This window comes from Gossypium hirsutum, chromosome A09, assembly GCF_007990345.1.
Source record: "Gossypium hirsutum isolate 1008001.06 chromosome A09, Gossypium_hirsutum_v2.1, whole genome shotgun sequence".
NCBI lineage: Eukaryota > Viridiplantae > Streptophyta > Magnoliopsida > Malvales > Malvaceae > Gossypium > Gossypium hirsutum.
The window spans coordinates 8148180-8174690 of record NC_053432.1 but is presented as its reverse complement, the minus strand read 5'-3'; the positions used below and the strand labels follow the sequence as shown (position 1 = coordinate 8174690).

At 32.9% G+C, this 26511-nt stretch overlaps 1 protein-coding gene across 1 annotated transcript in view; it reads left to right on the top strand.

Annotated features, from left to right (window-relative positions):
- Positions 1-255: 255 nt before the first annotated feature.
- LOC121206524 (potassium transporter 8) overlaps positions 256-26511 on the top strand; it is a 28514-nt gene continuing 2258 nt past the window's right edge. Inside the window, exons 1-4 of the mRNA XM_041077502.1 lie at positions 256-736; positions 828-1317; positions 1393-1446; positions 3098-3358. Coding sequence (XP_040933436.1) covers positions 716-736; positions 828-1317; positions 1393-1446; positions 3098-3358 — 826 coding nt within the window. The 5' untranslated portion in view covers positions 256-715. The remainder of the gene's footprint in view (positions 737-827; positions 1318-1392; positions 1447-3097; positions 3359-26511) is intronic.

Here is a 26511-nt window from a genome sequence, read left to right as displayed (position 1 = left end):
ATTTCCGAAGAGTTCAGTGACCAATTTATAACTTTTCGAAGTTGAATGACTAAAACCAAAACATAAACCTACTAATAATTGAGTGAATTTATGTGTAATTTACTCTTTATATTTAGATTGTGATATTTTATCCTTATGAAAATTTTGTTGACCAGAAAACAGAAGGAATTACAATTTTCTGAGTCACATAATTTGATGGTCCCAATTTTTTAGAGAGTAATTAAACAGTTTCATCAACTCTTTCAGGAAAACAATTAAAGGAAAAAAAGAAAAAAAAGAGATATCAATGTGAGTGGTCAAAGTTAGGTTTCATAGAAAAAGAGAAAAGAAATTAAATTCAATTTTCAGTTAGTGCATTCCCAGTTTACAAATTGGTCCTTCAATTTCCCACTCAAAACAAAAACAAACTTACTTTTCTTTTCTTCCTAAAAAAACCCAACAAAATGGAGAGCCAAAAGAAAAACCCAAGTTTTTAATCTTCAAAATATCTCCATTTGCTTTCCTCTCTAGCCATCTTGTCTTTGTTTTCTCACTTTAAAACTAAACATTCCCCATAATATTCTTTGATTCTTGTATCACTGAAAACCATTCTCTCTATAAAGATTTTTCACCTGTTAGGTGTTTGATGTTTTGTCTACATTGCCTAGTTCTTTGTATTTGGTTTTTCACTTGCTGAAAGAATGGATTTTGAGTGGTCCAATTGACAGTTTTTAGGATGGATTTTGGACGGAACAAGGTAAGACATGTGGCACACTGGGTATTCATTAGGATGAAACCTTCAAAAAGAAAAAAAATCATTTTAAGTTGTTTTTGTTTTGTGTTTGCAGAGGGAATCATGGAAGAATGTATTAACATTGGCTTATCAAAGTTTAGGTGTTGTTTATGGAGATTTAAGTACTTCCCCTTTATATGTATACAAAAGTGCATTTGCTGAAGATATTCATCACTCTGAGACAAATGAGGAGATTTATGGGGTTTTATCATTTGTGTTTTGGACATTAACATTGATGCCATTGTTGAAATATGTGTTCATTGTGCTCAAAGCTGATGATAATGGTGAAGGTGGCACTTTTGCTTTGTATTCATTGCTTTGTAGACATGCAAGGCTTTGTTCATTGCCTAATTGTCAGCTTGCAGATGAAGAACTATCAGAGTACCAAAAAGATGGGATTTCATCAATTAGTAAGAGCTTTTTAGGGTCTAGTTTGAAATCAACTTTAGAGAAACACAAACTTTTGCAAAGGCTTTTGCTTGTTTTGGCTTTGATTGGGACTTGCATGGTCATTGGAGATGGTGTCCTCACACCTGCAATTTCTGGTACAACTTTCAATTTTGGGTTTTTTTTTTTTAAATAGGATTCATTAGTGACCTGAGATTTCTTGGTTTGTGCAGTTTTTTCAGCAGTGTCAGGATTGGAGCTTTCAATGTCCAAAGAACAACATCGTTGTAAGTTCCTAATTTAGAAGCCCTATTTTGTATTTCTCATTGCAATTTTGCAGATCATTAGTATTAGTGAACTGATAATTAAGAAAACACATACATAGCATCGTATCAAATATATATATATAGGGTTAATTTCAGCAGATATCCTCAAACTATGAATGGGAGTATAACTTGGTCCTTGAACTTCAAAATTCTATCCATCAAGTTCTTCCATTAGCTTCGGTGTTAAATGTTAGCTTAAATTTGAGCTGAAGCATATTTAAAATATGTGATTAAATTGTGAATACATGTGCATTTTACTATATTACCAGCTTGGATATAACATGTTAAAAAAAAATAACCTTCTCACTTTTATTGACAATTTTTTCAAAAAAATATGATAGATCCATGTTATCCATGCAGTAAGCACACATGTACATATAATTTGACCCGTGGATCTTAAATATGCTCTATATTAGATTTGATCACGCATTTAACGCCTAAATTGACGAGTAGGCTGAAAGAATAACCTACTTATATTTTGGGAACTCAGGTAAACTGTTTTTGAAGTTTAGGACTAAATATAAAATTCAGGAAATAGTTCAAGGACGTTTAATGGAATTAACCAAATATATAATGTGAATTATTTAGTATAAGGACAAAGTAGGGGTTATCAAAATGGTCATAAGCTTCTGCATTAGAGTGGGGCCACCACAAAATGTAATTAAGGGCTTAAGGCAGATTCCTTGCTTTAATAAAACTCAAATCACTATCAATCTAATTAATTATGATTAGGTAGATGAGAGTGTGGAGGATCAAGTTGATAGCTTTTTATATATAAAATAAAAACTAAAGGTTAAATAAGGAACATGTGGCTAAGAAAAGAAGTTCGATTTCATAAATCTGAAGAAGATTATAGAAAGTGTCAAATTTCATGTGTTAAGCTGTCGTTGTAATGCAAGAAAAAGTTAACTTTGTTTTAAGGATAAGAATCATAATCCGAGAAATACATTAAAATTTTTTTTTGGTATTTTAAATTTTGTGAAATTGGTTTTTTGTTGCGAAAAATGCATTTAATTAAATTTTTTAACCAACGTTTTTCATCTTTTGACTATTATATCACTAATGTGATTGTTAATTGTAAATATCAATTGTCACATCAATAAATAAAAGGTTATTTAAAATTTAAGTTTAGAATGAATCTGAATAATTAGTTGTCTAATTTTATATTGAATCTCGATAACTATTTATCTAAAATTCAATCAAAATAATTTTTTTAATTATATGAAATATACAAATATTAAAAAAATATTTCTTTTAAAACATGAGATTTGTATCAATGCTTTAGTTCTGCCTGTACCTTTTAAGCTATAGAAATAAATATATAATTTTTTAGAATTTTATCAATCAAACTTGTTAAGGGTTTTTTATGCTTAAATCTATATTTCAAGTTTAATATCTTTATTTAAATCTTGTGGACAAATTTTCGTATTTGAGTGAATAATCTGATCATTGAACACGTCAGTAAAAAATCAAGCTAATAAAAAATGGTTCGAGACTGTTAGGATATCAACTCAAGAGCTCTAATACTATGTTAAATTGGGTGATTAAAAAAAAAAGCCTACTTTATGTGCTTTTAATATTGTGTTTCCTCATAGTTGTATTGATTGTGCAGATGTAGAAGTTCCAGCAGCTTGTGCCATATTGGTATTCTTGTTTGCACTCCAACATTATGGGACCAACCGGGTGGGGTTCTTGTTTGCACCCGTTGTAATAACATGGCTATTGTGCATCAGTGCAATTGGGATTTACAACATTTGTGAATGGAACCCCCATGTCTACCAAGCACTCTCTCCATATTACATGTACAAGTTCTTGAAGAAGACCCAAAAGAAAGGTTGGATGTCACTTGGTGGGATCTTGCTTTGTATTACAGGTACAAACTCAACTCTACTTATATTATCCTCACTTTTTTTAGAACCAAATCAATGGTCAAATTAATCGATCTAACAATTTTTAATTTGATCGGATCATCTAGTTTAAAACAAATAAATTATTAAACATTCAAAATGAATTTAAAAATTATAAAATTGATTCAATTGTGGTTTTTAGTCCGGTTCAACTAGTCCGTATCAATTTTTGGGTCAAATAATTTTGTCACTCTCCAAACTGGTACATCAGCTAGTTCCCAACTTAATTGATCTAGTCCGATTTTTAAAAGGTTAAACCAAATATATAAAAAAAACAAAAAAACAAATATTGTATCGGATGAGTTTGGTTCATCGATTTATAGTGTTTTAAGTTATTTTCACTCATTTGCATATACAAATTTATTTTTATATTATAAAAAATAAAAAAATATTTTAAAAATTAAATAAAAATAACTTTTTTTTAACTTGCGAATCAAAAATTAAATTGAATAGAATATATTTAAAAAATAAACGAAATTGAAGTGGAACCAAATACTACAATTGGAACCGTTTTCAATTTCTCCATTTTTCTTTTTGGTGAATTACTTAAAAATGCTGATTTTTAATAAAAAAATATTGGATTAGACTGATTTTTTAAAATTTATCGGATTAGATTGATTTTGTGAAAACGAGTTTAGTTGGACGCGTTTTCCTGTTGAATTAGTAAGGTGCGTCCAGTTGGACGTATTTCCCGCTACCCCCGATTGTTGAATTCCAACGAATCCGTCCCCTTAACATTAACTTCTTTTCCCTATTTAAACCCCAAAATTTTCACTTTTTCAATTCACTCTCAACTCTCTCTCAATTCATTCTCAATCCTCTCTTAATTCTTACTCAATTCTCTTAGTTCACTCTCATGTTTTGTTCAAGTTTCAATTTCAAATCGAGCTAAATTTTACAATTCGAATAATTAAAATAGCAAATTGGTATAAATTCCCTTTTGGTACTTGTCAATTTTGAAAATTGCCAAATTGGACTCACAATAATGACAAAAATTTCAGAATAATTTCAAAATTTTAAAAATAATGTTATTTATAAAACTCAAAATATTTATAACAATTTTAAAATTTATAATTTTCACCACATATAAATATTATAAAAAATCCTAAAGAATATATAAAAATTAAAAAATCCCCTAAAATAATAATAATTTTGGGATCTAAAACAAAAACTCTAAACCTTAAACTCCCAAAATTCTTACAAACTCTAAATAAAAACCCTTAAAAGAATCCCAAACTCAAACCTTAAAAAAACCCTAAAACCCCTAAACGAAAACGGTGGAGAGAGAAGGGAAACACGTCCAGCTGGAAGCACTTTGCTAACTGAACAAGAAAGCGCGTCTAGCTAGAAGCGTTTCCCTACCAATTCCGCTAAAAACTCATCTAACCTTCCCTCTTCAAAATTAACCTAATTCAATAAATTTTGAAAAATCAATCTAATCCGGTAAATTTCGAAAAAACCTTAACTCAGACTAGATTTTTAGTTATATATAGTCAACCCACCCACCCACCCACCTACCCTAATCTTTATTTAATACTTTACCATTCAACTTCAACCCCGACCCTAGAACGATTCTTGAATCCTTCCTCAACCTGTTCCAAAATTTTACAAAACTAAACTGAATATATATAACACACCAAACCTGGCCTATACGTTATGGCCAAATCCAAAGATGTCACAAAAAATGGGTTTTGAAAACAAAGTTGTCTTGTCAAATTGTTCACGTCTCATAATTCACACACATTCACAATTCTACTTTCAGTGGAAGCCTTAAGACCGTTATATTTCAAAAATACAGTCATGTTTTTAGAAAACTTTTGTTTGCATAAAAACCGTCGTTTTAAAAGAGATACGTTTTTTGAAGCATGCACATTATAGAATGAATGAAACCAAAGCCAACAATTAAAAATCCATAAAGTCCAGAGAGTCCCAAAAATTACAAACTCTCAATTGGAAACCAAAAACCTTAACAAAACCATAAATGAGCAAGTTTTAACAGTTTACGGTCAAGTGGTCACCACTGAGTCTCCGCCGCACCGATCCGCCTAAGTCTGTGGATTATCTGAACAAAACAGACAAGCAGATATGAGTTTTCGTAAACTTAATATGTAACCCAACAGAATTAAACATGCAAACATACAAAAATCATATATATACAATCAGATACAGATTCAGACTGATGTCTATCCCAGATACAGATACGGGTACAGATATACAGATCAAATAATCAGAATCCTACCACCATCCTTTACAAACCATCTCCAACCATCCCATCACACCATGTGGGGTTAAAAACACCCACTCAACCCTACACATCATATTGTGTCATTACAACACATATCATATAATACACAGTCAAGTGCGGTCGTTGAGAGCACCAAAAATATTCTATCCCTATAAAATAATGAAAAAGAATAGTATAAGGGAAGTAGGGTCAAATCCTCAGGGACTGGACTTGTAAAAATGCTTGTTTCTCGAAATCCCGAATAGAGTCGTGCCCAAGAAAACCTGCGTTCCTGAAAAATAAAAAATAAAAACAGAATTAAAAATTTTGATCTGGAAAAAAAAATAAAACCAGAATTAAAAGTTGAATTGAAATTGCAAAAATTAAAATCAAAATAGTAGAGATAAATAAAGTTGAGGAAAATAATTTCTTATGGAGAGTTTCCAGCCTCTGGTTGACTTGATCCGTCTTGGATTCAATCTTCGGCTTTTAAGTGATCATTCTCAAGCATAATAAACCAGTTATAGTAGAAGAGGACGCCTACGACCACCAGCTCCAAGATTTTAGACTTACGATTTGGTGGAACCTGACTCTAGCCAACAATCGCTTTTGTGAGACTATCTTATGCTAGATCATTACTTTCCAATGGCGAATACCATGCTATTTTGTCCCTTGTGCTCGCCAACCTCTGACGTAGTAAGCTAACAAACCGACTTTGCAACCTTCTCAAAATGTGCAAAGTGGTCGTTCCTTACACAAGTTGAAAAGATTACCTATTAAGGGACATGGACGAAAGCGTTAGCCCCGTAATATAGAGAAACGATGAATACTCGTTGAGAAGGCTAAGCACGGATTCTAAGCCTCATGTATCCTTTTTGGAGAATTTCGACAACCTTCGACTAGATAAATTTAGTGGTTCATGCTTTTTGGGGAAAAAGAAATAAATGTAATGGAAATGGAAATTTTATTGAAAAATATCAAAGGAACAAAGGCTAAGTTTTTGGGAGATGGAGTGTTTACAGAAAAGATGATATCTAATTTGAGTCACTCCATCCCCTATTTATAGTATTAGGAAACCTAGTCTAGTCCTACTTAAATTCTAAAAGAGAAATACAGATAATTAAAGATAAAGATAAAAGTTAAAATAAAATCTAAATAATAATATTTAACAATTATCATAATATAATTAAAATTAAATAGAGTCTTATGTTTATAAAATATCTCTTCTTTGCATTTTTGTCCTTATGTCTTTCATGCTTGCATTTTCGGCACCACATTTTTTCTTATGTCGCATGTTGGCTCACTTTATCTCCAAATTCACACTTTTTGCCCTTAAATTTACTTTTGCCTTCAATTTAGTCCCTAAAAGATAAAATACCATAAATAGCCCAAATTAGTAGGATCATACTCAAAATAAATATACAATTAACACATAAAAATATGTCGTTCTAGAGTATTATCAAATTCCCCCTACTTAGCCCATGGTTGCCCTGAGGTATGGTTCCTATCCACTATGAAATTTAGAATTTGTAGAAAGAAGTACCACTCCAAAGTTTTATAAAAATTAGTCAAAATGCATATGAAAAATAAAGAGAACCCTTAGCTTGCTTTAAGTAAAATTGAAAAAGTATTTCAATTAACACACACAAAAATTAAGATCGACTTAGGTTATTTCATGAAAATTAGGTAATTTACCAAACCTACCAAGACACCCTATTTGTTTCTACTTTTAGTCCCTACATTTTATTAATACATCTTTTTTTTTCTTTTTTTAATTAATTAATTTATTTATTTTTGCTTAAGAATAAATTGAACCTTTTGACGCAAAGAAAAATAACAACCAAGCACCCCACCCCGGTTACTCAGCCCAACATACTCCTAATTTATTATATTTTTCTTAAGAACATATTGAACCTTTTGACGCGAAGAGAGATGACAGCCAAGCACCCCACCCCGGTTACTCAGCGCAATATATTCCTAAAAAAATTATTTAATCCTGGTTAGCGAAGTTACTTAACACGTCACACAACCTTTTTGACGTAGGATGACAACCCAAGCACCCTACCCCGGTTACTTAGCTAGTCACATTTTAAGCTGCACTCATAACCACAGAAACATTATTATTAAACGAAATTTTAATTTTGGAGGACTTAGGAGCAACAATCAAGTGTCAAAAATAAGTTTCAGCAACCAACTTAATAGTCATGAACATATTTTAAGCATGCAATTGTATTAAGTGTTCTTTTTGTATTTAGGCTTAATCAAATTTACTAAAAGCAAAATAGGGTTAACTCTATTAATCATAATTATTTTAACATAATATAAATAAAACAGTGGAGATGATATCAATTATAGCAAAATCATAATTTTCTCAAAAGACAAAAATCATGCTTGTCGGTCAAACAGTGGGCAATTCTTGGTAAAAATATTGGGCATGAAAAGAGACAAAATATTCTAAAAAACTAAATGTGGGCAGAAACGAGTATAAGACAGCAGCAATAGCAACACAGCACTAAAAATAGTAGATAAATAATAGAAATAATGAGGAATGCCTCCCCGTACTTAAAACACATTATCCTCAATATGGAAGAAAATAAACAAATAGGTGGAAAAATTTTAGAAGACCTCCCTGTGTAATTACTGTTAGAGAAGACGGTGCACGCGGAGAGGAGGGCGATGGCGTGGTGGTTTCATGCAGAAGAGAAGAATAAGGCGAAGCGGCAAGGGGTGGCGATGGGATAGGTGATGTGTGCAGCGGTGGCTCGACTTCGGGTTCTCACCATGGTGGCTGAAAATAGTTAATGGAAGGGTGGGCAAGAAGGTGCGGTGGCTGATGGGATTTTTGGTGTAAAAATGAGTTTATTTTTAGGGTTTGAGAGGTGTATAGAAATGGTGTTTGGCTGAAAGGTGAGTATTTGGAGGTAAGTATTAGGTAGTCATGAGGCAGGGATGCACTATTCATGGTTGGAATAAGGATAGGATAAAGGCTGTTTGTTAAAGTATGACAATTCCTGAATTTTTTTTCTCCCCGATATACCTAGATAAAAGAAAAGAAATTTATTAATATCCCAAAAATAAAATAATAAATAATAAAAGAAAAATAAATAATAATAATAAATAAAAATTGGGTTGCCTACCAACAATCGCTTGTTTAATGTCGCTAGCTTGACACCTCAACTTGTATTGGGGCTATTCCAACTGAATTCTTTCGTCCGTATGACCTTGGAAATTCTCCTTTTTTACCACATCCACCATATTCAGATTCAACCATCTTTGCACCTCTCGCCTTGGTTTTGTGTTTTCCTTCAAGAAAATCTTATGTGTGCCTGTCAATGGGTTAATCCCTTTTAAGTCGACAATGGTCTCATCATTCTCCAAAAATGTGTGTTTGAGATGCTTGAGAAGTGATTTTAATTTTAGATCTGGTACCTGCATAACAGAAGGTAGAAGTTTAGTAACCATAGGAGCCAACAATTTATTAATAGAAAAATTATCAAACATCATTTTATATTTATTTTCATAAAATGACTCAAAAGTTTTTTCTACTAATGAGTCAATTATGTCGACACGGTTTACGTTCAAGATTTCACTTGGGTAACTAATAGCATCGTAAACATTAAACTTCATGATCTCTCCGTCAAACTCCATCGTGAGGGTTCCGCTACGCACGTCAATCTTAGTATTTGCAGTACTAAGGAAAGGTCGCCCCAACAAGATGTCTGAAAACCCATGAGCTTTATCCTCTTCCATTTTTATCACATAAAAATCTGCAGGAAAAATAAGCTTGTTAACTTTCACTAATACGTCCTCGAGGACTCCTTCGGGATGCACAACAGACCTGTCCGCCAACTGTATGATAACACCTGTTTTCGTCAAAAAACTCGTGTTAAGTGATTTATAAATAGAAAAATGCATGACATTTATGGAGGCCCCTAAATCACACATAGCCTTTTTTTAATTTCCAAGTGACCTATTTTACATGGTATTGCGAACATGCCCCTATCTTTGCATTTCGCTGGCATCTTCCGCTGTAACACTACGGATACATTTTCACCAACGTTTACCCCTTCATTACCTGTTAATTTTCGCTTGTTGGCGTAGAGCTCTTTAAGAAACTTGGCATACCGCGGAATTTATTTGATGGCATCCAACAGTGGTATGTTGATCTCGATATTTCTAAATGTTTCGAGAATCTCCTTGTCCTTTTTACCTTTATGACACTGATATAACCTTCCTGGAAATGGAGGTTGAATTTTAGGCAATAGAGGTTTCGTTTAGACCTGTTCATCATTCTCGGGCTTTTTTTAGGCGAAATCTTGGCCAAGATTTCTGTCAGGAATTGGTTCCAGTACCTTTTCACTTCGCAACGTTACTGCGTTTGTGTGTTGTCTTAGATTAGGTTCTATTTGTGAAGGCAGCTTCCCTTGAGAGTTCAATTTCTCAATTGATAAGGTCAATTCTTTTATAGATGCCTTCATTTCTTTTTGAAAATTAAGAGTTTACTGTTGGAAATCGAGGACATTAGCTGCTAATTTATTAACCATGGTTTCTAGATAAACACCTGAATCTTGTGGTTGTTGTGGAAACTAATTTTGGTATGGCTGATTATACCGTGGGTTAGCCCCATAACTCAAGTTAGGATGGTCCCTTCATCCTGGGTTGTAGATATTAGCGTAGGGGTCATATCGCCTTTGTGGTGGTCCAGAGAAGTTTCCCACAGCATCCAAATGAGCCATAGTATTATCATACAGACTAGGGAAAACATCTGTTGTATGTTTAGGTGTAGCACAGATTTAGCATAACCAGGCTGGTTTTGTTTTTTCTACAACAAGAGAATTCAGAATATTAGCAAGTCTATCAACTTTATCTTCTAAGGTCGGATTACTTAGCTGGTGAACCCTTCTAGGGGGCTCAAGATTGCCTCGAAATTGCTGAGTATTTGCAACTATCATGGATATCAAGTCTCTTGCTTGTTGGGGAGTCATGTTGACCAACGCTCCTCCACTAGTGGCGTCTACCATATTCATCTCCATGAGTTTTAAGCCTTCATAAAAGTACTGGAGAAGAGATTGTTCCGTTATACCATATTGTGGGAAACTTGCACACAACTTCTTAAACCACTCCCAATAGTCGTAAAGAGACTCTGCTTAATTTTGCCTTATTCCCACAATCTCCCTTCTTAACTTAGTTGCTCGTGATGCTGGGAAAAACCGATCCTCGCCAACGGTGCCAAAATTTGATGCGGTCTTTGAGAGCACCAAAAATATCATATCCCTATAAAATAATGAAAAAGAATAGTATAAGGGAAGTAAGGTCAAATCTTAGGGACTGGATTTGCACAAATGCTTGTTTCTCTAAATCCCAGACAGAGTCGTGCCCAAGAAAACCTGTGTTCCAAAAAAAAACAAAATTAAAAATTTTGATCTAGAAAAAAAGTAAAAACATAATTAAAAGTTGAATTGAAATTGCAAAAATTAAAATCAAAATAGTAGAGATATATAAAGTTGAGGAAAAAGATTTCTTATGGAGAGTTTCTAGCCTCCGGTTGTCTCGATCCGCCTTGGTTTCAATCCTCGACTTTTAAGTGATCATTCTCAAGCAGAATAAGCCAGTTATAGTGGAAGAGGACGCCTACGACCACCAGCTCCAAGATTTTAGACTTACGATTTGGTAGAACCTGACTCTAGCCAACAATCACTTTTGTGGGACTATCTTATGCTAGATTATTACTTCCCAATGGCGAATACTACGCCATTTTGTCTCTTGGGCTCGCCAACCTCTAAAGAAATAAGCCAACAAACCGACTTTGCAACCTTCTCAAAACGTACAAAGTGGTCGTTCCTTGCACAAGTTGAAAATATCACCTATTAAGGGATATGGACTGTAACACCCTTAACTCGTACCCATCGCTGGAGGGTTAAAGAGTATTACCATACAAGCATGAAATTCCAGTTAACTTTATTTGAATAACTTTCGTTGGCACACCTATAAAAGAGTCATCTCCAGGTAATGGGTATATTGATTCATTCTTAAGTTCGATTCACCTCAAATATTGAAAACATTAATCAAATATCAACCACACATTCACATTAACTATGTGGAATACATATAGTAACTTAACAAGTCATTTTCGCATAGCTATACATATATACAACATCAAAAAGATATATATTTAACAACAAAAAGTCAAGCCTATACATTCCATTATCAAAGTTTAACTACTAGAGTACCAAATAGGCTTAGATAGTGTGGACGACTTCGACTTTGAGATCCCCGAGACCCTAGCTAACGAACGAGATCTATAAAACAGAGAATTAAGGGCAACAGAGTAAGCATTTCTATGCTTAGTAAGTTTTAAGCATTTCAAACAATTAAAGAAAAAAACTTGTCATTAAAATCGAACATTAAATATCACAAAATTCAAATTCAAATTGTAAATCATTTGGCCGATTATACATAAGTACACTAGTTATAAGACCTATTGGCTGAATATATATATGAATACTCAAGAGATTTCTAGCACATTTTTCACTATACTATTTGGCTCATACAATTAAATTTAGGCATATACTTTCATATAACGATGGTCGTCGACTGAATAGGCCATTCTCTTATTCGTAGATACGGTAATCATCCACACATAATACGTACCTGGCCATCTTAATGTATCATACATAAGCAATAGAGGTTTCCTCGAATATTCGAATTCATAATCTTACTCGAATCACTGGCGTTAAGCCTGCTAGGTTTTAAAACCCGAATCCAGTTACTAGCACAAAGCCTGCAGGACTTTAAGCCCGGATATATTCCAGCACGTAGCCTGCGGACCTCAAGTCCGGATATGTTTCCAAATATCATGCATTCTTAGTCATATTTGAACACATCTCATTCGACTTATCACTTTAGTAGTCATTTGCTACATTCGGATATAAGCTAAATATGCATATCATCATTCACTATTCGGCTCAAGAGTCATACATAATATCACATATTTATTTCACCATTCAAGCTTAAACCCAAAGTGACCATTAGACTATAAGTCATATACATGAATTATTTATCTCACAACCTAATTTAAGTACAAACCAAAAGATCGCAATTCACCTAATATACTCGTATAGAGGCATCATCAATTATATAATAAAGGAGACTACTCAAAACTTACCTCGAATATATTTGAACAGTTACGGATAAACTACTCGATTGCTTTCTCTTTTCCCCTATCTGATTTCGACCCTTTTTGCTCTTGAGCTTGATTTAAAACAAATAGATTTATACAATTACTTATCAATTAAGCAATTTAATTTAATACATGTATATCATATATTTAAGGTACAAATGACTTTACTAACTAGCTATTTAAACATCATACATATGCCCTACTCATGCACAATCGAACATATTACTAGGCTGCAATCAACAACTACATTTATCCCCATATGATAGATTAAAACTATCAAGGAACATTTTACTAACTTATTACCTTGCATATTCTAATTTCATAAACTAATTTACGAATTTCATAAACTAATTTACTAAATCAATGTATAATAAATATTAACTTAACAATTCCATAACCACACATGATTATCATATCTACCATTTTGGCCGAATACTTATAAGATTAGCATTTTGTAAGTTTTCATACCACTTCCAAAGCCAAATATCATTATAAATTAAAATATACTTTCACACATCTATACAAGCTTACAAAACCACATTTGACTTCATATACCATCATCACTTATTTAGCAGAATATGCAAGATCAAACATATCTTTACAAATATATATATACCTATGTGGCCAAATTTACAAGTTCAATTGGAACACCACATAAATACTTACCTATATGACCGAATATACCAAATTCATTATATCATTACATAAGTACATACCTATAAGACTGAATATACAAGGCTCAATATATCATCACATATGGCTAGTTATTACTAAACTCAAGCCACCATATTTTTATCCCTTAAGTCACACCCAAAAATTTCATTCGGCACTTCTCATCCAAAATTTTACAAATCTTCAAAATCACTTACAAGCTCATTTATAAAACATATAAAGCATTAAAATAATTTTTCATCAAAAATCTAGCATGACCGATTACCTATTTTTCTCCTAAAATCCAAATTCGGCATACCCTATAAACCAAATACTAGCCTCAACTTTTAAGCTAAAATAACAAGCAACTTAACACATTAAACATAACTAACATCTTCCCAAAAACTTATCAAAATAACACAAAATTTAGCACTTGCCGAATGGACACTTGTTCATTGATTCATAAATTTAGACCATGGGTTAGCTATGCTATGTATTTATCAATTTAATTTCACAATCAATTTCAAAGCAAATTTACATTACATACCTTTAAATGGAGATAACCATGGTCGAATGCCTTGGCTTCTTCTTCCAAAATTTTCTTTTTCAAATTCGGCAAAATGAAGAAAGAAGATGAACATCCATTATTTTATTTTATTCATCTATATTATTAAACATAAAGCCATTTAACTAATAATTAATACATATTTTAATATAAAAGTATCATCATGGCCGGCCACTATAAACAAAATGGATATTTGACATGCAAACCCAACCTTTTTATAACATGCATTAATAGGCCACTTTTAAATTTACCTATCACATTTCAAAATTTTCTCACATAAGTCCTATTTAATAAATTTCACATACAAATGACAAAATTAAAGCATGAAACTTTCACATATGCATGTACACATACAATAAGCATAGAATATAACGGTTAATTATTTTTATGACTCGATTTTGTGGTCCCGAAATCACTTTCCGACTAAGGTCAAATTAGGGTTGTCACAACTCTCCCCCACATAAAGAATTTTCATCCCCGAAAATCTTACCGGTGAATAAGTTAGGATATCGATCCTTCATAGAGTCTTCCAGTTCCCAAGTAGCTTCTTCAACCCCATGTTTAATCCGCAGTGCCTTCACTAATAAGATTTTCTTATTTCGTAGTTCTTTTACTTCACGAGCCAAAATACGAACCGCTTCTTCTTCATAGCTCAAATCAGAATGAATCTCAACCTCAGATGGATTAATTATATGCGATGGATCAGATCTATAACGTCGAAGCATCGAAACATGAAAAACATTGTGAATCTTTTCAAGCTCAGGGGGTAAAATCAATCTGTATGCGACCGGCCCAACTCGTTCGGATATTTTATACGGCCCGGTGAACCTCGGACTCAATTTGCCCTTACGGCTAAATCTAAGCACCTTTTTCCAAGGTGAAACCTTAAGAAACACTTTGTCTCCGACCTGATATTCAATGTCTTTTCATTTTAAATCCGCATACGACTTCTGACGATCTGAAGCTGCTTTCAGACTTTCTTGGATCACTTTTACTTTCTGCTCAGCATCTTTAATCAAATCAACCCCGAAGATTTTATTTTCACTAAGCTCGGTCCAAAACAACGGTGTACGGCATTTACGACCGTACAAAGCCTCCTAAGGTGCCATCTTAATGCTTGATTGAAAACTATTATTGTAAGCGAATTCAATCAAAGACAAATACTGTTCCCATGAACCACTAAACTCAAGGATGCAACATCTCAACATATCCTCGAGTATCTGAATGATCCGCTCGGATTGACCATCAGTCTGGGGATGAAAAGCGGTGCTAAAATGCAACTTGGTACCCAATGCTTCTTGTAATTTCTTCCAGAATCGCGACGTGAATCTCGGATCTCTATCCGACACAATAAAAATAGGTACCCCGTGTAACCTCACAATCTGAGAAACATACAACTCGGCTAACTTGTCAAGTGAATAATCCGTACGTACGGGAATAAAATGAGCCGACTTTGTCAATTTATCAACAACAACCCAGATCGCATCTTTCTTGCTTGACGATAATGGCAACCCGGATACAAAATCCATCGTGACTCGATCCCATTTCCATTCGGGTATCATGATCGGCTGAAGTAATCCCGAAGGTACTTGATGTTTTTCTTTCACTTGTTGACATATCAAACACTTTGAAACAAAGTCAGAAATGTCTCGTTTCATACCAGGCCACCAAAACTGATGTTTCAGATCGTTGTACATTTTCGTGCTACCAGGATGGACCGACATTCGGCTATTATGAGCTTCATTCAAAATCATCGAAATAAGTTCTGATTTTCTTGGAACACACAATCGACTTCTGAACCTCAAACAATCATTTTCGTCAATTTGAAACTCTGAATCCACATTCGAGACATATTCAGCTCGTTTAGCAACCAATTCATCATCGACTTTCTGAGTTTCACATATTTGATGAATCAATAACGGTTTAGCTTTTAATTCTGCTACTAACACATTATCGGATGAAACGGACAAGTGTACATTCATCGATCGCAAAGCAAACAGTGACTTGCGACTTAAAGCATCGGCAACCACGTTAGCCTTTCCCAGGTGATAGTCAATGACGAGCTCATAATCTTTCAACAATTCAAGCCAACGTCTTTGTCGCAGATTCAAATCTCTTTGAGTCATCAACTATTTGAGGCTTTTATGAACCGAATATACATGACATCTCTCTCCAAACAAGTAATGTCTTCAATTGCCTCGACGCGTAAGATACAACTCGACCCTCTTGCATCAATACACAACCCAGCCCATGTAAGGATGCATCACTGTAGATGACAAACCCTTTACCGGATTCGGGCTGCACTAACACTGGAGCTTCAGTCAAATAAGTTTTCAGTTGGTCGAAACTTTTCTGGCTCTTTTCTGACCATTCGAACTTAATATCTTTCTGAAGTAGCTTCGTCAGTGGTGTGGCTATCATCGAGAAACCTTTTACAAACCGTCTGTAGTAACCGGCAAGTCCCAAAAAGCTCCGAACTTCAGTAACATTTCTCGAAGGCTTCCAATCGAGTATGGCCGAAATTTTGCTCGGATCAACTCGAATACTCGATGCGGATACTACATGTCCCAAAAAGCTAACTTCTCTCAACCAGAACTCACATTTACTGAATTTCGCGTATAACTGCTTGTCTCTTAAAATCTGTAATACCAATTTCAAATGCTAGGCATGTTCAGCTTCATCGCGCGAATAAATAAAGATGTAATATTTAAACACCACTACAAACCGGTCTAAATACTATCTAAAGATTCGATTCATCAAGTCCATAAATACCGCAGGGGCATTAGTGAGCCCAAACGGCATCACTAAGAACTTGTAGTGACCATATCTCGTTCTAAAAGCAGTTTTAGGTATATCTGAGTCTCGAACTCGCAACTGATAATAACCCGATCTCAAATCTATCTTTGAAAACACAGATGCTCCCTTCAACTGATCAAACAAATCATCAATACGCGGTAACGGATATTTGTTCTTTATTGTCACTTTATTTAATTGACGATAGTCGATGCACATTCTCATGGTTCTATCTTTCTTTTTTACAAACAATACTGGTGCACCCCAAGGTGAGAAACTCGGTCGAGCGAAACCTCTATCCGTCAAATCTTGCAACTGAGTTTTCAATTCCTTCAATTCCATTGGTGCCATACGATATGGAGCTATCGAAATTGGTGTAGTCCCAAGTATAAGTTCAATGCCAAATTCTACCTCCCGGACAGGTGGCAACCCCGGTAATTCCTCGGGAAAAACATCCGGATACTCACAAACCACTGGTACTGATTCAAGCTTCTTTTCTGATTCTTTACTATCAAGTACGTACGCAAGATATGCTTCACACCCCTTTTTTACATATTTCTAAACCAACATCAAGGATATTACTGCTGGTAATCCATTCAAATCAGTAGACTCTACTCGGATTATCTCATCATTTGCACATCTCAAATCAATAGTCTTTCTTTTGCAATTCACAACTGCATCATGTACGGTCACCCAATCTATACTGAGAATAACATTAAATTTATTAAACGGTAAAAGCATTAAATCGGCCAGAAAATAGGAACCTCGAATTATCAAGGGACATTTCCTGCAGACTTTATCGACTAGCACATATCGACCCAAGGGATTTGATACTTGGATCACGAACTCAGTAGACTCAACAGGTAGAGTCTTACTGGATGCTAAAGTCTCACATACAAATGAATGAGTAGAATCAGGGTCAATCAAAGCAATGACATCAGTATCAAAGAGAGTGAATGTACCGGTAATAACATCAGGCGAAGAAGCATCCTCACGTGCGCGTATAGCATAAGCTCTAGCAAAGGCACGAGCCTCGGATCTGGTCGTAGCATCTCTAGACCCTCTCTGACCGCCACTAGCATTCCCTGTATTCCTAGGTGGTCTACCTCGAACTGTAGCAGTACTCAGTCTCCCACTTGATTCACATTTTGCTCTGACAATCTCGGGCAGTCTTTGATGAAGTGGTCGGATGATCCACATCTATAACAGGAGGGATCATGAAATCTACAACTCCCTGAATGCCATTTTTCACAAAACTTACAGTCGGTCCTATCTCGACGATCATTTTCAACACTGGCAACTGAAGTGGCTCGCGTACTCATAGGAGGTCGATCACGGTCTCGTCTGGAACAGCCCGAAGTGTTCTTAGATCGGCCCGAATCATCTCGAAATTTCTTCAATGATTGTTGAAAAGGCTTTTTCGAAGATCTTTTACGAAACTCTCCAGCTTCAACATCAGCTTTCCTTTTTTCTTTACTAAGCTCATCGGCTTTGCAAGCTCGTTCAACAAGTACTACGAACTCTTTGATTTTGAGAATGCCAACAAACATTTTAATATATTCATTTAGCCCGTCCTCGAAGCGTTTACACATGATAGCCTCAGACGATACACATTCCCGAGCGTATCTACTAAGTCTGACGAACTTTTATTCATAATCGGTAACTGACATGGAACCCTGTTTAAGTTCAAGAAATTCTTTTCATTTCTGATCGATGAACCTCTGACTGATATAATTTTTTCGGAATTCAGTTTGGAAGAACTCCCACGTCACCCGCTCTCTGGGTACAATAGAAACCAATGTATTCCACCAATAATAAGCAGAATCACGTAGCAAGGATATAGTACATTTCAGGCATTCATCAGGTGTGCAAGATAGTTCATCAAGTACCCGAATAGTGTTGTCCAACCAAAATTCAGCTTGCTCGGCATCATCATTGTCTGTAGCTTTAAATTCAGTAGCCTCGTGCTTTCAAATTCTATCAACTGAGGGCTTATTCAACCTCATCTGATCCATTACCGGAGGCATCATGGGTGCAGGGGGCGTATTATTCGGGAGTGGGGGTTGTGGAGCAGCCGTATTAGTTCGAATGTATTGGTTGAACCAATCATTCATCACACTATAAAAAACCTGTCTAGCCTCATCGTTTTGATTGCTCGCAATAGGTTGAGAGTCCATCGGCGCTGTCCCATGCGCAGGAGCAGGCGCTACACTCTCAGCATCATCAGCTACCGCTCGATTGGGATCGGGATCTATTACTATACAAAAACACATTTTTAACTGTCAAAAATCGTCACACTATCGTTTAACACCATATGGTATGTATAGCTAGACTCATACACGCTACGTTAGTCCTAGAATCGACTAAACCGCAGCTCTGATACCAATAGAATGTAACACCTCTAACCCGTACCCGTCGCCGGAGGGTTAAAGAGTATTGCCATACAAGCATGAAATTCCAGTTAACTTTATTTGAATAACTTCCGTTGGCACACCTATAAAAGAGTCATCTCCAGGTAATAGGTATATTGATTCTTTCTTAAGTTCGATTCACCTCAAACATTGAAAAAATTAATCAAATATCAACCACACATTCACATTAACTATGTGGAATACATATAGTAACTTAACAAGCCATTTTCGCATAACTATACATATATACAACATCAAAAAGATATATATTTAACAACAAAAGTCAAGCCTATACATGCCATTATCAAAGTTTAACTACTAGAGTACCGAATAGGCTTAAATAGTGTACTTCAACTCTGAGATCCCCGAGACCCTAGCTAATAAACGAGATCTATAAAACAGAGAATTAAGGGCAACAGAGTAAGCATTTCTATACTTAGTAAGTTTTAAGCATTTCAAACAATTAAAGAAAAAAAACTTGTCATTAAAATCGAACATTAAGTATCACAAAATTCGAATTCAAATTGTAAATCATTTGGCCGATTATACATAAGTACACTAGTTATAAGACCTATTGGCCGAATATATATATAAATACTCAAGAGATTTCCAGCACATTTTTCACTATACTATTTGGCTCATACAATTAAATTTAGGGATATACTTTCATATAACGATGGTCGTCGACCGAATAGGCCATTCTCTTATTCGTAGATACGGTAATCATCCACACATATATATTCATATATATATCATTCTTTGATAATAATAATTCACTTTAAAAATCAATTTACATATGAGAACATAATACGTACCTGGCCATCTTAATGTATCATACATAATCAATAGTGGTTTCCTCGAATATTCGAATTCATAATCTTACTAGAATCACCGGCGTTAAGGCTGCTAGGTTTTAAAACTCGAATCCAATTACTAGCATAAAGCCTGCGGGACTTTAGGCCCGGATATATTCCAGCACGTAGCCTGCAGACCTCAAGTCCGGATATGTTTCCAAATATCATGCATTCTTAGTCATATTCTCATTCGACTTATCACTTTAGTAGTCATTTGCTACATTCGGATATAAGCTAAATATGCATATCATCATTCACTATTCGGCTCAAGAGTCATACATAATATCACATATTTATTTCACCATTCAAGCTTAAACCCAAAGTGACCATTAGACTATAAGTCATATACATGAATTATTTAACTCACAACCTAATTTAAGTACAAACCAAAAGATCGCAATTCACCTAATATACTCGTATAGAGGCATCATCAATTATATAATAAAGGAGACTACTCAAAACTTACCTCAGATATATTTGAACAGTTACGGATAGACTACTCGATTGCTTTCTCTTTTCCCCTATCTGATTTCGACCCTTTTTGCTCTTGAGCTTGATTTAAAACAAATAGATTTATTCAATTACTTATCAATTAAGCAATTTAATTTAATACATGTATATCATATATTTAAGGTACAAATGACTTTACTAACTAGCTACTTAAACATCATACATATGCCCTACTCATGCACAATCGAACATATTACTAGGCTACAATCAACAACTACATTTATCCCCATATGATAGATTAAAACTATCAAGGAACATTTTACTAACTTATTACCTTGCATATTCTAATTTCATAAACTAATTTACGAATTTCATAAACTAATTTACTAAATCAATGTATAATAAATTTTAACTTAACAATTCCATAACCACACATGATTATCATATCTACCATTTTGGTCGAATACTTATAAGATTAGCATTTTGTAAGTTTTCTTACCACTTCCAAAGCCAAATATCATTATAAATTAAAATATACTTTCACACATCTATACAAGCTTACAAAACCACGTTTGACTTCATATACCATCATCACTTATTTAGTAGAATATGCAAGATCAAACATATCTTTACAAATATATATATACCTATGTGGCCGAATTTACAAGTTCAATTGGAACACCACATAAATACTTACCTATATGACCGGATATACCAAATTCATTATATCATTACATAAGTACATACCTATAAGACCGAATATACAAGGCTCAATATATCATCACATATGGCTAGTTATTACTAAACTCAAGCCACCATATTTTTATCCCTTAAGTCACACCCAAAAATTTCATTCAGCACTTCTCATCCAAAATTTTACAAATCTTCAAAATCACTTACAAGCTCATTTATAAAACATATAAAGCATTAAAATAATTTTTCATCAAAAATCTAGCATGACCGATTACCTATTTTTCTCCCAAAATACAAATTCGGCATACCCTATAAACCAAATACTAGCCTCAACTTTTAAGCTAAAATAACAAGCAACTTAACACATTAAACATAACTAACATCTTCCCAAAAACTTATCAAAATAACACAAAATTTAGCACTTGCCGAATGGACACTTGTTCATTGATTCATAAATTTAGACCATGGGTTAGCTATGCTATGTATTTATCCATTTAATTTCACAATCAATTTCCAAGCAAATTTACATTACATACCTTTAAATGGAGATAACCATAGTCGAATGCCTTGGCTTCTTCTTCTAAAATTTTCTTTTTCAAATTTGGCAAAATGAAGAAAGAAGATGAACATCCATTATTTTATTTTATTCATCTATATTATTAAACATAAAGCCATTTAACTAATAATTAATACATATTTTAATATAAAAGTATCATCATGGCCGGCCACTATAAACAAAATGGATATTTGACATGTAAGCCCAACCTTTTATAACATGCATTAATAGGCCACTTTTAAATTTACCTATCACATTTCAAAATTTTCTCACATAAGTCCTATTTAATAAATTTCACATACAAATGACAAAATTAAAGCATGAAACTTTCACACATTCATGTACACATACAATAAGCATAGAATATAACGGTTAATTATTTTTATGACTCGATTTTGTGGTCCCGAAACCACTTTCCGACTAAGGTCAAATTAAGGCTGTCACATGGACGGAAGCGTTAGCCCCGTAATGCAGAGAAATGATGAATATTCATTGAGAAGACTAAGCGCGGATTCTAAGCCTCATGAATCCTTTTTGGGGAATTTCGAAAATTATGCTTTTTGGGGAAAAAGAAATAAATGTAATGGAAATAGAAATTTTATTGAAAAATATCAAAGGAACAGAGGCTATGTTTTTGGGAGAGGGAGTGTTTACAGAAAATATGATATCTAATTTGAGTCACTCCATCCCCTATTTATAGTACTAGGAAACTAGTCTAGTCCTACTTAAATTCTAAAATATAAATACAGATAATTAAAGATAATTAAAGATAAAGATAAAAGCTAAAATAAAATTTAAATAATAAAATTTAAAAATTATCCTAATATAATTAAAATTAAATAGAGTCTTATATTTATAAAATATCTCTTCTTTGCATTTTTGTCCTTATGTCTTCCATGCTTGCATTTTCGGCACCACCTTTTTTCTTATGTCGCATGTTGGCCCACTTTATCTCTAAATTCATGCTTTTTGACCTTAAATTTACTTTTTCCTTCAATTTAGTCCCTAAAAGATAAAAGACCATAAATAGCCCAAATTAGTAGGATCATACTCAAAATAAATATACAATTAACACATAAAAATATGTCGTTCTAGAGTATTATCAGCCAAGCTGCCAGAATATGGGCGATGACCGCCATACAAAACACTTCCTTCTCATATACAAATCTCACCCCAATAACAGATACAGAAAATCAGATACAGATATAACAGATTAAACATGCTCAGCATGCTTATATACAGATACAGATATACATATTGCAGTACAGCCAGACATACACTTAGTATCCTACTCAGTTCAGTCTATCAAAATATCATACCACACAAAATAGGGTTTAATTAGCCCTTACCAACCCTACAGTAGGCCCATAGTCGATCGGAATGACCCGTGCGACCCTAGGAAAAATTACAGAAATATGGGTCCACGTGCCCATGTGGGTGTGCCCTGCGCACGGTCATGCCTTCATTGATCACACAGTCGTGTCTTGCATACGGCCAGGTACACGCCCATGTGGCGTCGACAGTGAGGTTCTTTGGCTTTCGTCGAAGCTTGTTTTTTTGCATTTCAGGTACACACCTAGTTTGTTTAAGATGCTACAACAACCTTAAGCCCTCCGAAACATAAAAAAAACAGAAACCTATTGATCACTTAGCAACCATTTAACGAGTCAACTCATAATCCCAAAATAGCGCAAGAAACCTACCGTCAACCAGATAGATATCGACACGATCTAAACTGTAAAAGTGAATCTCCTTCACCACCGCCTTCTCCTACACAAGAATTTCGCAGGAATCAAATCCTTAAACTATGCCAAAAATGCACTTACAAAAAGAGTATATCTAATAGTTTACGAAAAATTGAAACGGGAATAGTCCTCTTACCTATAACCCACGACAAATGCCCAAATCCGAGTATAACATAAGGAACACAAAAAGAAAATCACTCAGATTGACAAAAGGAAGAAGAAAAGAGGAAAAACTCACATCAAAATTTTCTTAAAAGAGAGAGAAAATGAAATTTGAAAAAAAAATACTAACACAAATCCTCCATATCTCTCCCACTACAGAATTTAAATTCCACCGAAACTCTTTCAGATAACCGAGCAAAAATAACATCTACACTTGTGCAAGGATATGAACATAAGACCTCCAACACACGAATTCCCTTACCACTTAAACCAACAGGCTCATTCTGATATAAATTTATAGGCAATTAAATATAAGCCTACTGAATAAAGGCAAGGCTTAGATAAAAAATAACAAAATTAACAAATCTAGAACTTGAACCCAAGACCTCATACACACACCCGAAACACTTAGCCACTAAATAAATACACTATTGTATAAAATATTTACAGAAATAGGAATAAATTATTCAGGGCGTTACAATATATATATTATAAACCTTATAAACATAAGAAATTGCAAATAAAATATATGAATATATATTATAGATAATAGGGAAATTATTTTTTTATTTTTTATAAATTTATTTATAAATTTTTCAAAATCTAATTATAGATAATAAGAAAATATAAATATATTATTGAGTGAAAATATTTGTGTAATATAAAAAAAAATCTATATAAAAAGCAAACATGACTTTAATTGAAATGGTAAAATTAAATTATTGATGTAAGGAGTCAAATCCCATGATTAACATAGTATATATATATTTCTAGATTTATTAAAATATAAAAATAATTGTTGGTTTATAAAATAGTTAATATATATTGAGGTATCTACATAAAATTTTTTTTTAGAGTTAAATGGTACTTGAATTTGAAAATTGTAAGTCTAACTTGATACTTTCTTTTGGTAACTAACTAACACCAATAACACATGCTTCTGTGGCACTGACAATCAATAGCATGACGATATAGGGCAGCTTCACATTATGACACGTGAAAAAAAATAAAAAAAATTATAATAATATATAAAATTTATATAAAAAAAATTATACTTTTTTTACACAGAGGGAGTAGACCTAGACAAATGTTGTCCAAGTTCATTCTAGACACTTTTTTTAGTATTTTTATATATTTTTAATTTTTTTATAACATTCAAAATTTTAATGTTATTATTTTAAATTTTACAATATATAAAATCTAAAAAGAATTTAAAAATTTATAAAAATATTAAAAATATTATTTGACACTAGAATAAACCTAGACAACCTAGAAGCATTCATATTATTTTAGTAATTTTATATATTTCTTCATTTTTCATAAATTATCATATCTTTATATTTTTATTAAATTAAAAATACATAAAAATTGATATCTTATAAAATCTAATGTTTTATACATTTTTATATATTTTAAATTTTTTATATTTTTAATTTCATAATAATAATATAAAATATAATGTTTTATAAAAATATAGAAATATATAAAATTACTCAAAAACATGTTTAGAATGAATCTGAAAAAATAGTTGTCGTAGTTCAAAATATATCTAGACAACCACTTGTCCAAATTCATTCTAATATCAAATAATATTTTTAATATTTTTATAAATATATATTAGATTTTGTATATTTTAAATTTTGAAATAGTAATTAATATAAAAATATAATATGTTATAAAAATTAAAAATATATAAAACATATTAAAAAGTATGTCTAGAATTAACTTGGACAAATGATTGTGTATATTGAAATGAAACTTGACAACCATTTGTTCAAGTTTATTTTTTATATGTAAAAATATTAAAAGTGATATATTTTTAATTTTTTTCCACGTGTCTCCATGCCATATCAACATATTTTTACATGTTAGTGTGGTACCTAAAAAAAAATAGGCTTAATGATAAATTTGGTCACTAACGTTTACATATTTTGTCAAAATGGTCCTAATTGTATTTTTGAATTTTTTTTTTGCCATCAACCTTTATTCTTTTTTTTTCAATCCACTTTTTCTAATAGATTTAATGTATAAATTCAAGGTTTTAATTTTTCTTTTCTTTCAAAAGGTTTCAATCTTTCATACGTTTGTTTACTGAGAAGTTTTTCTATTGAGTTATTTTTTTTAGATAATTACGTTTATTTTCTTTAAATTAAGAGTTATTTTTAAAATTTAATGTATTATTTATTTATTTTATTATTTTCCACATGTAATTATCTTATTGAGTTATTTAAGTAATAAATTATATCTCATTAAAAATATTCCACATATGAAATTCCACATCGTCCCCGTTAACTTTTTTAACGGTACTTTCATCAAATCTGTTAAAAAAACAATTTGAAAAAAAGAAAAGTTAATGGCATAAAAAAGCTCAAAAATATAATTAGGACCATTTTGACGAAATGTGTAAACGTTAGTGAACAAACTTGTCATTAAGCCAAAAAAACACTAAATTAACTTAGGGTTTTCAAGTTTAGATATGAATTAGGTCCAAAAAAAAAAGTTTAAGTACTAAATAGATAAAAATTGTCAAGTTCAAATACTTTGTATATATTAACTTTATTAAATAAATGTGTTTTTGATAATTTTCTAATAAAGTTAAGACTTGATTGAGGGTGATACCAACTCAACCAATCATTTCATATATATTGTAGATGGATATTGCCCTTTATATATAATTTAGGCACCTTAGTTTTAAATCCAATTCTTTAAAAAAAAAACTATAATGGTGGGATGGATTTTAACATGATAATTCAGATTTTTGTTTTGTCATTCCTAATCCGACACATATTTGAATATGGATACGAAGATATAATATTTAATACTATGTTCTAAATA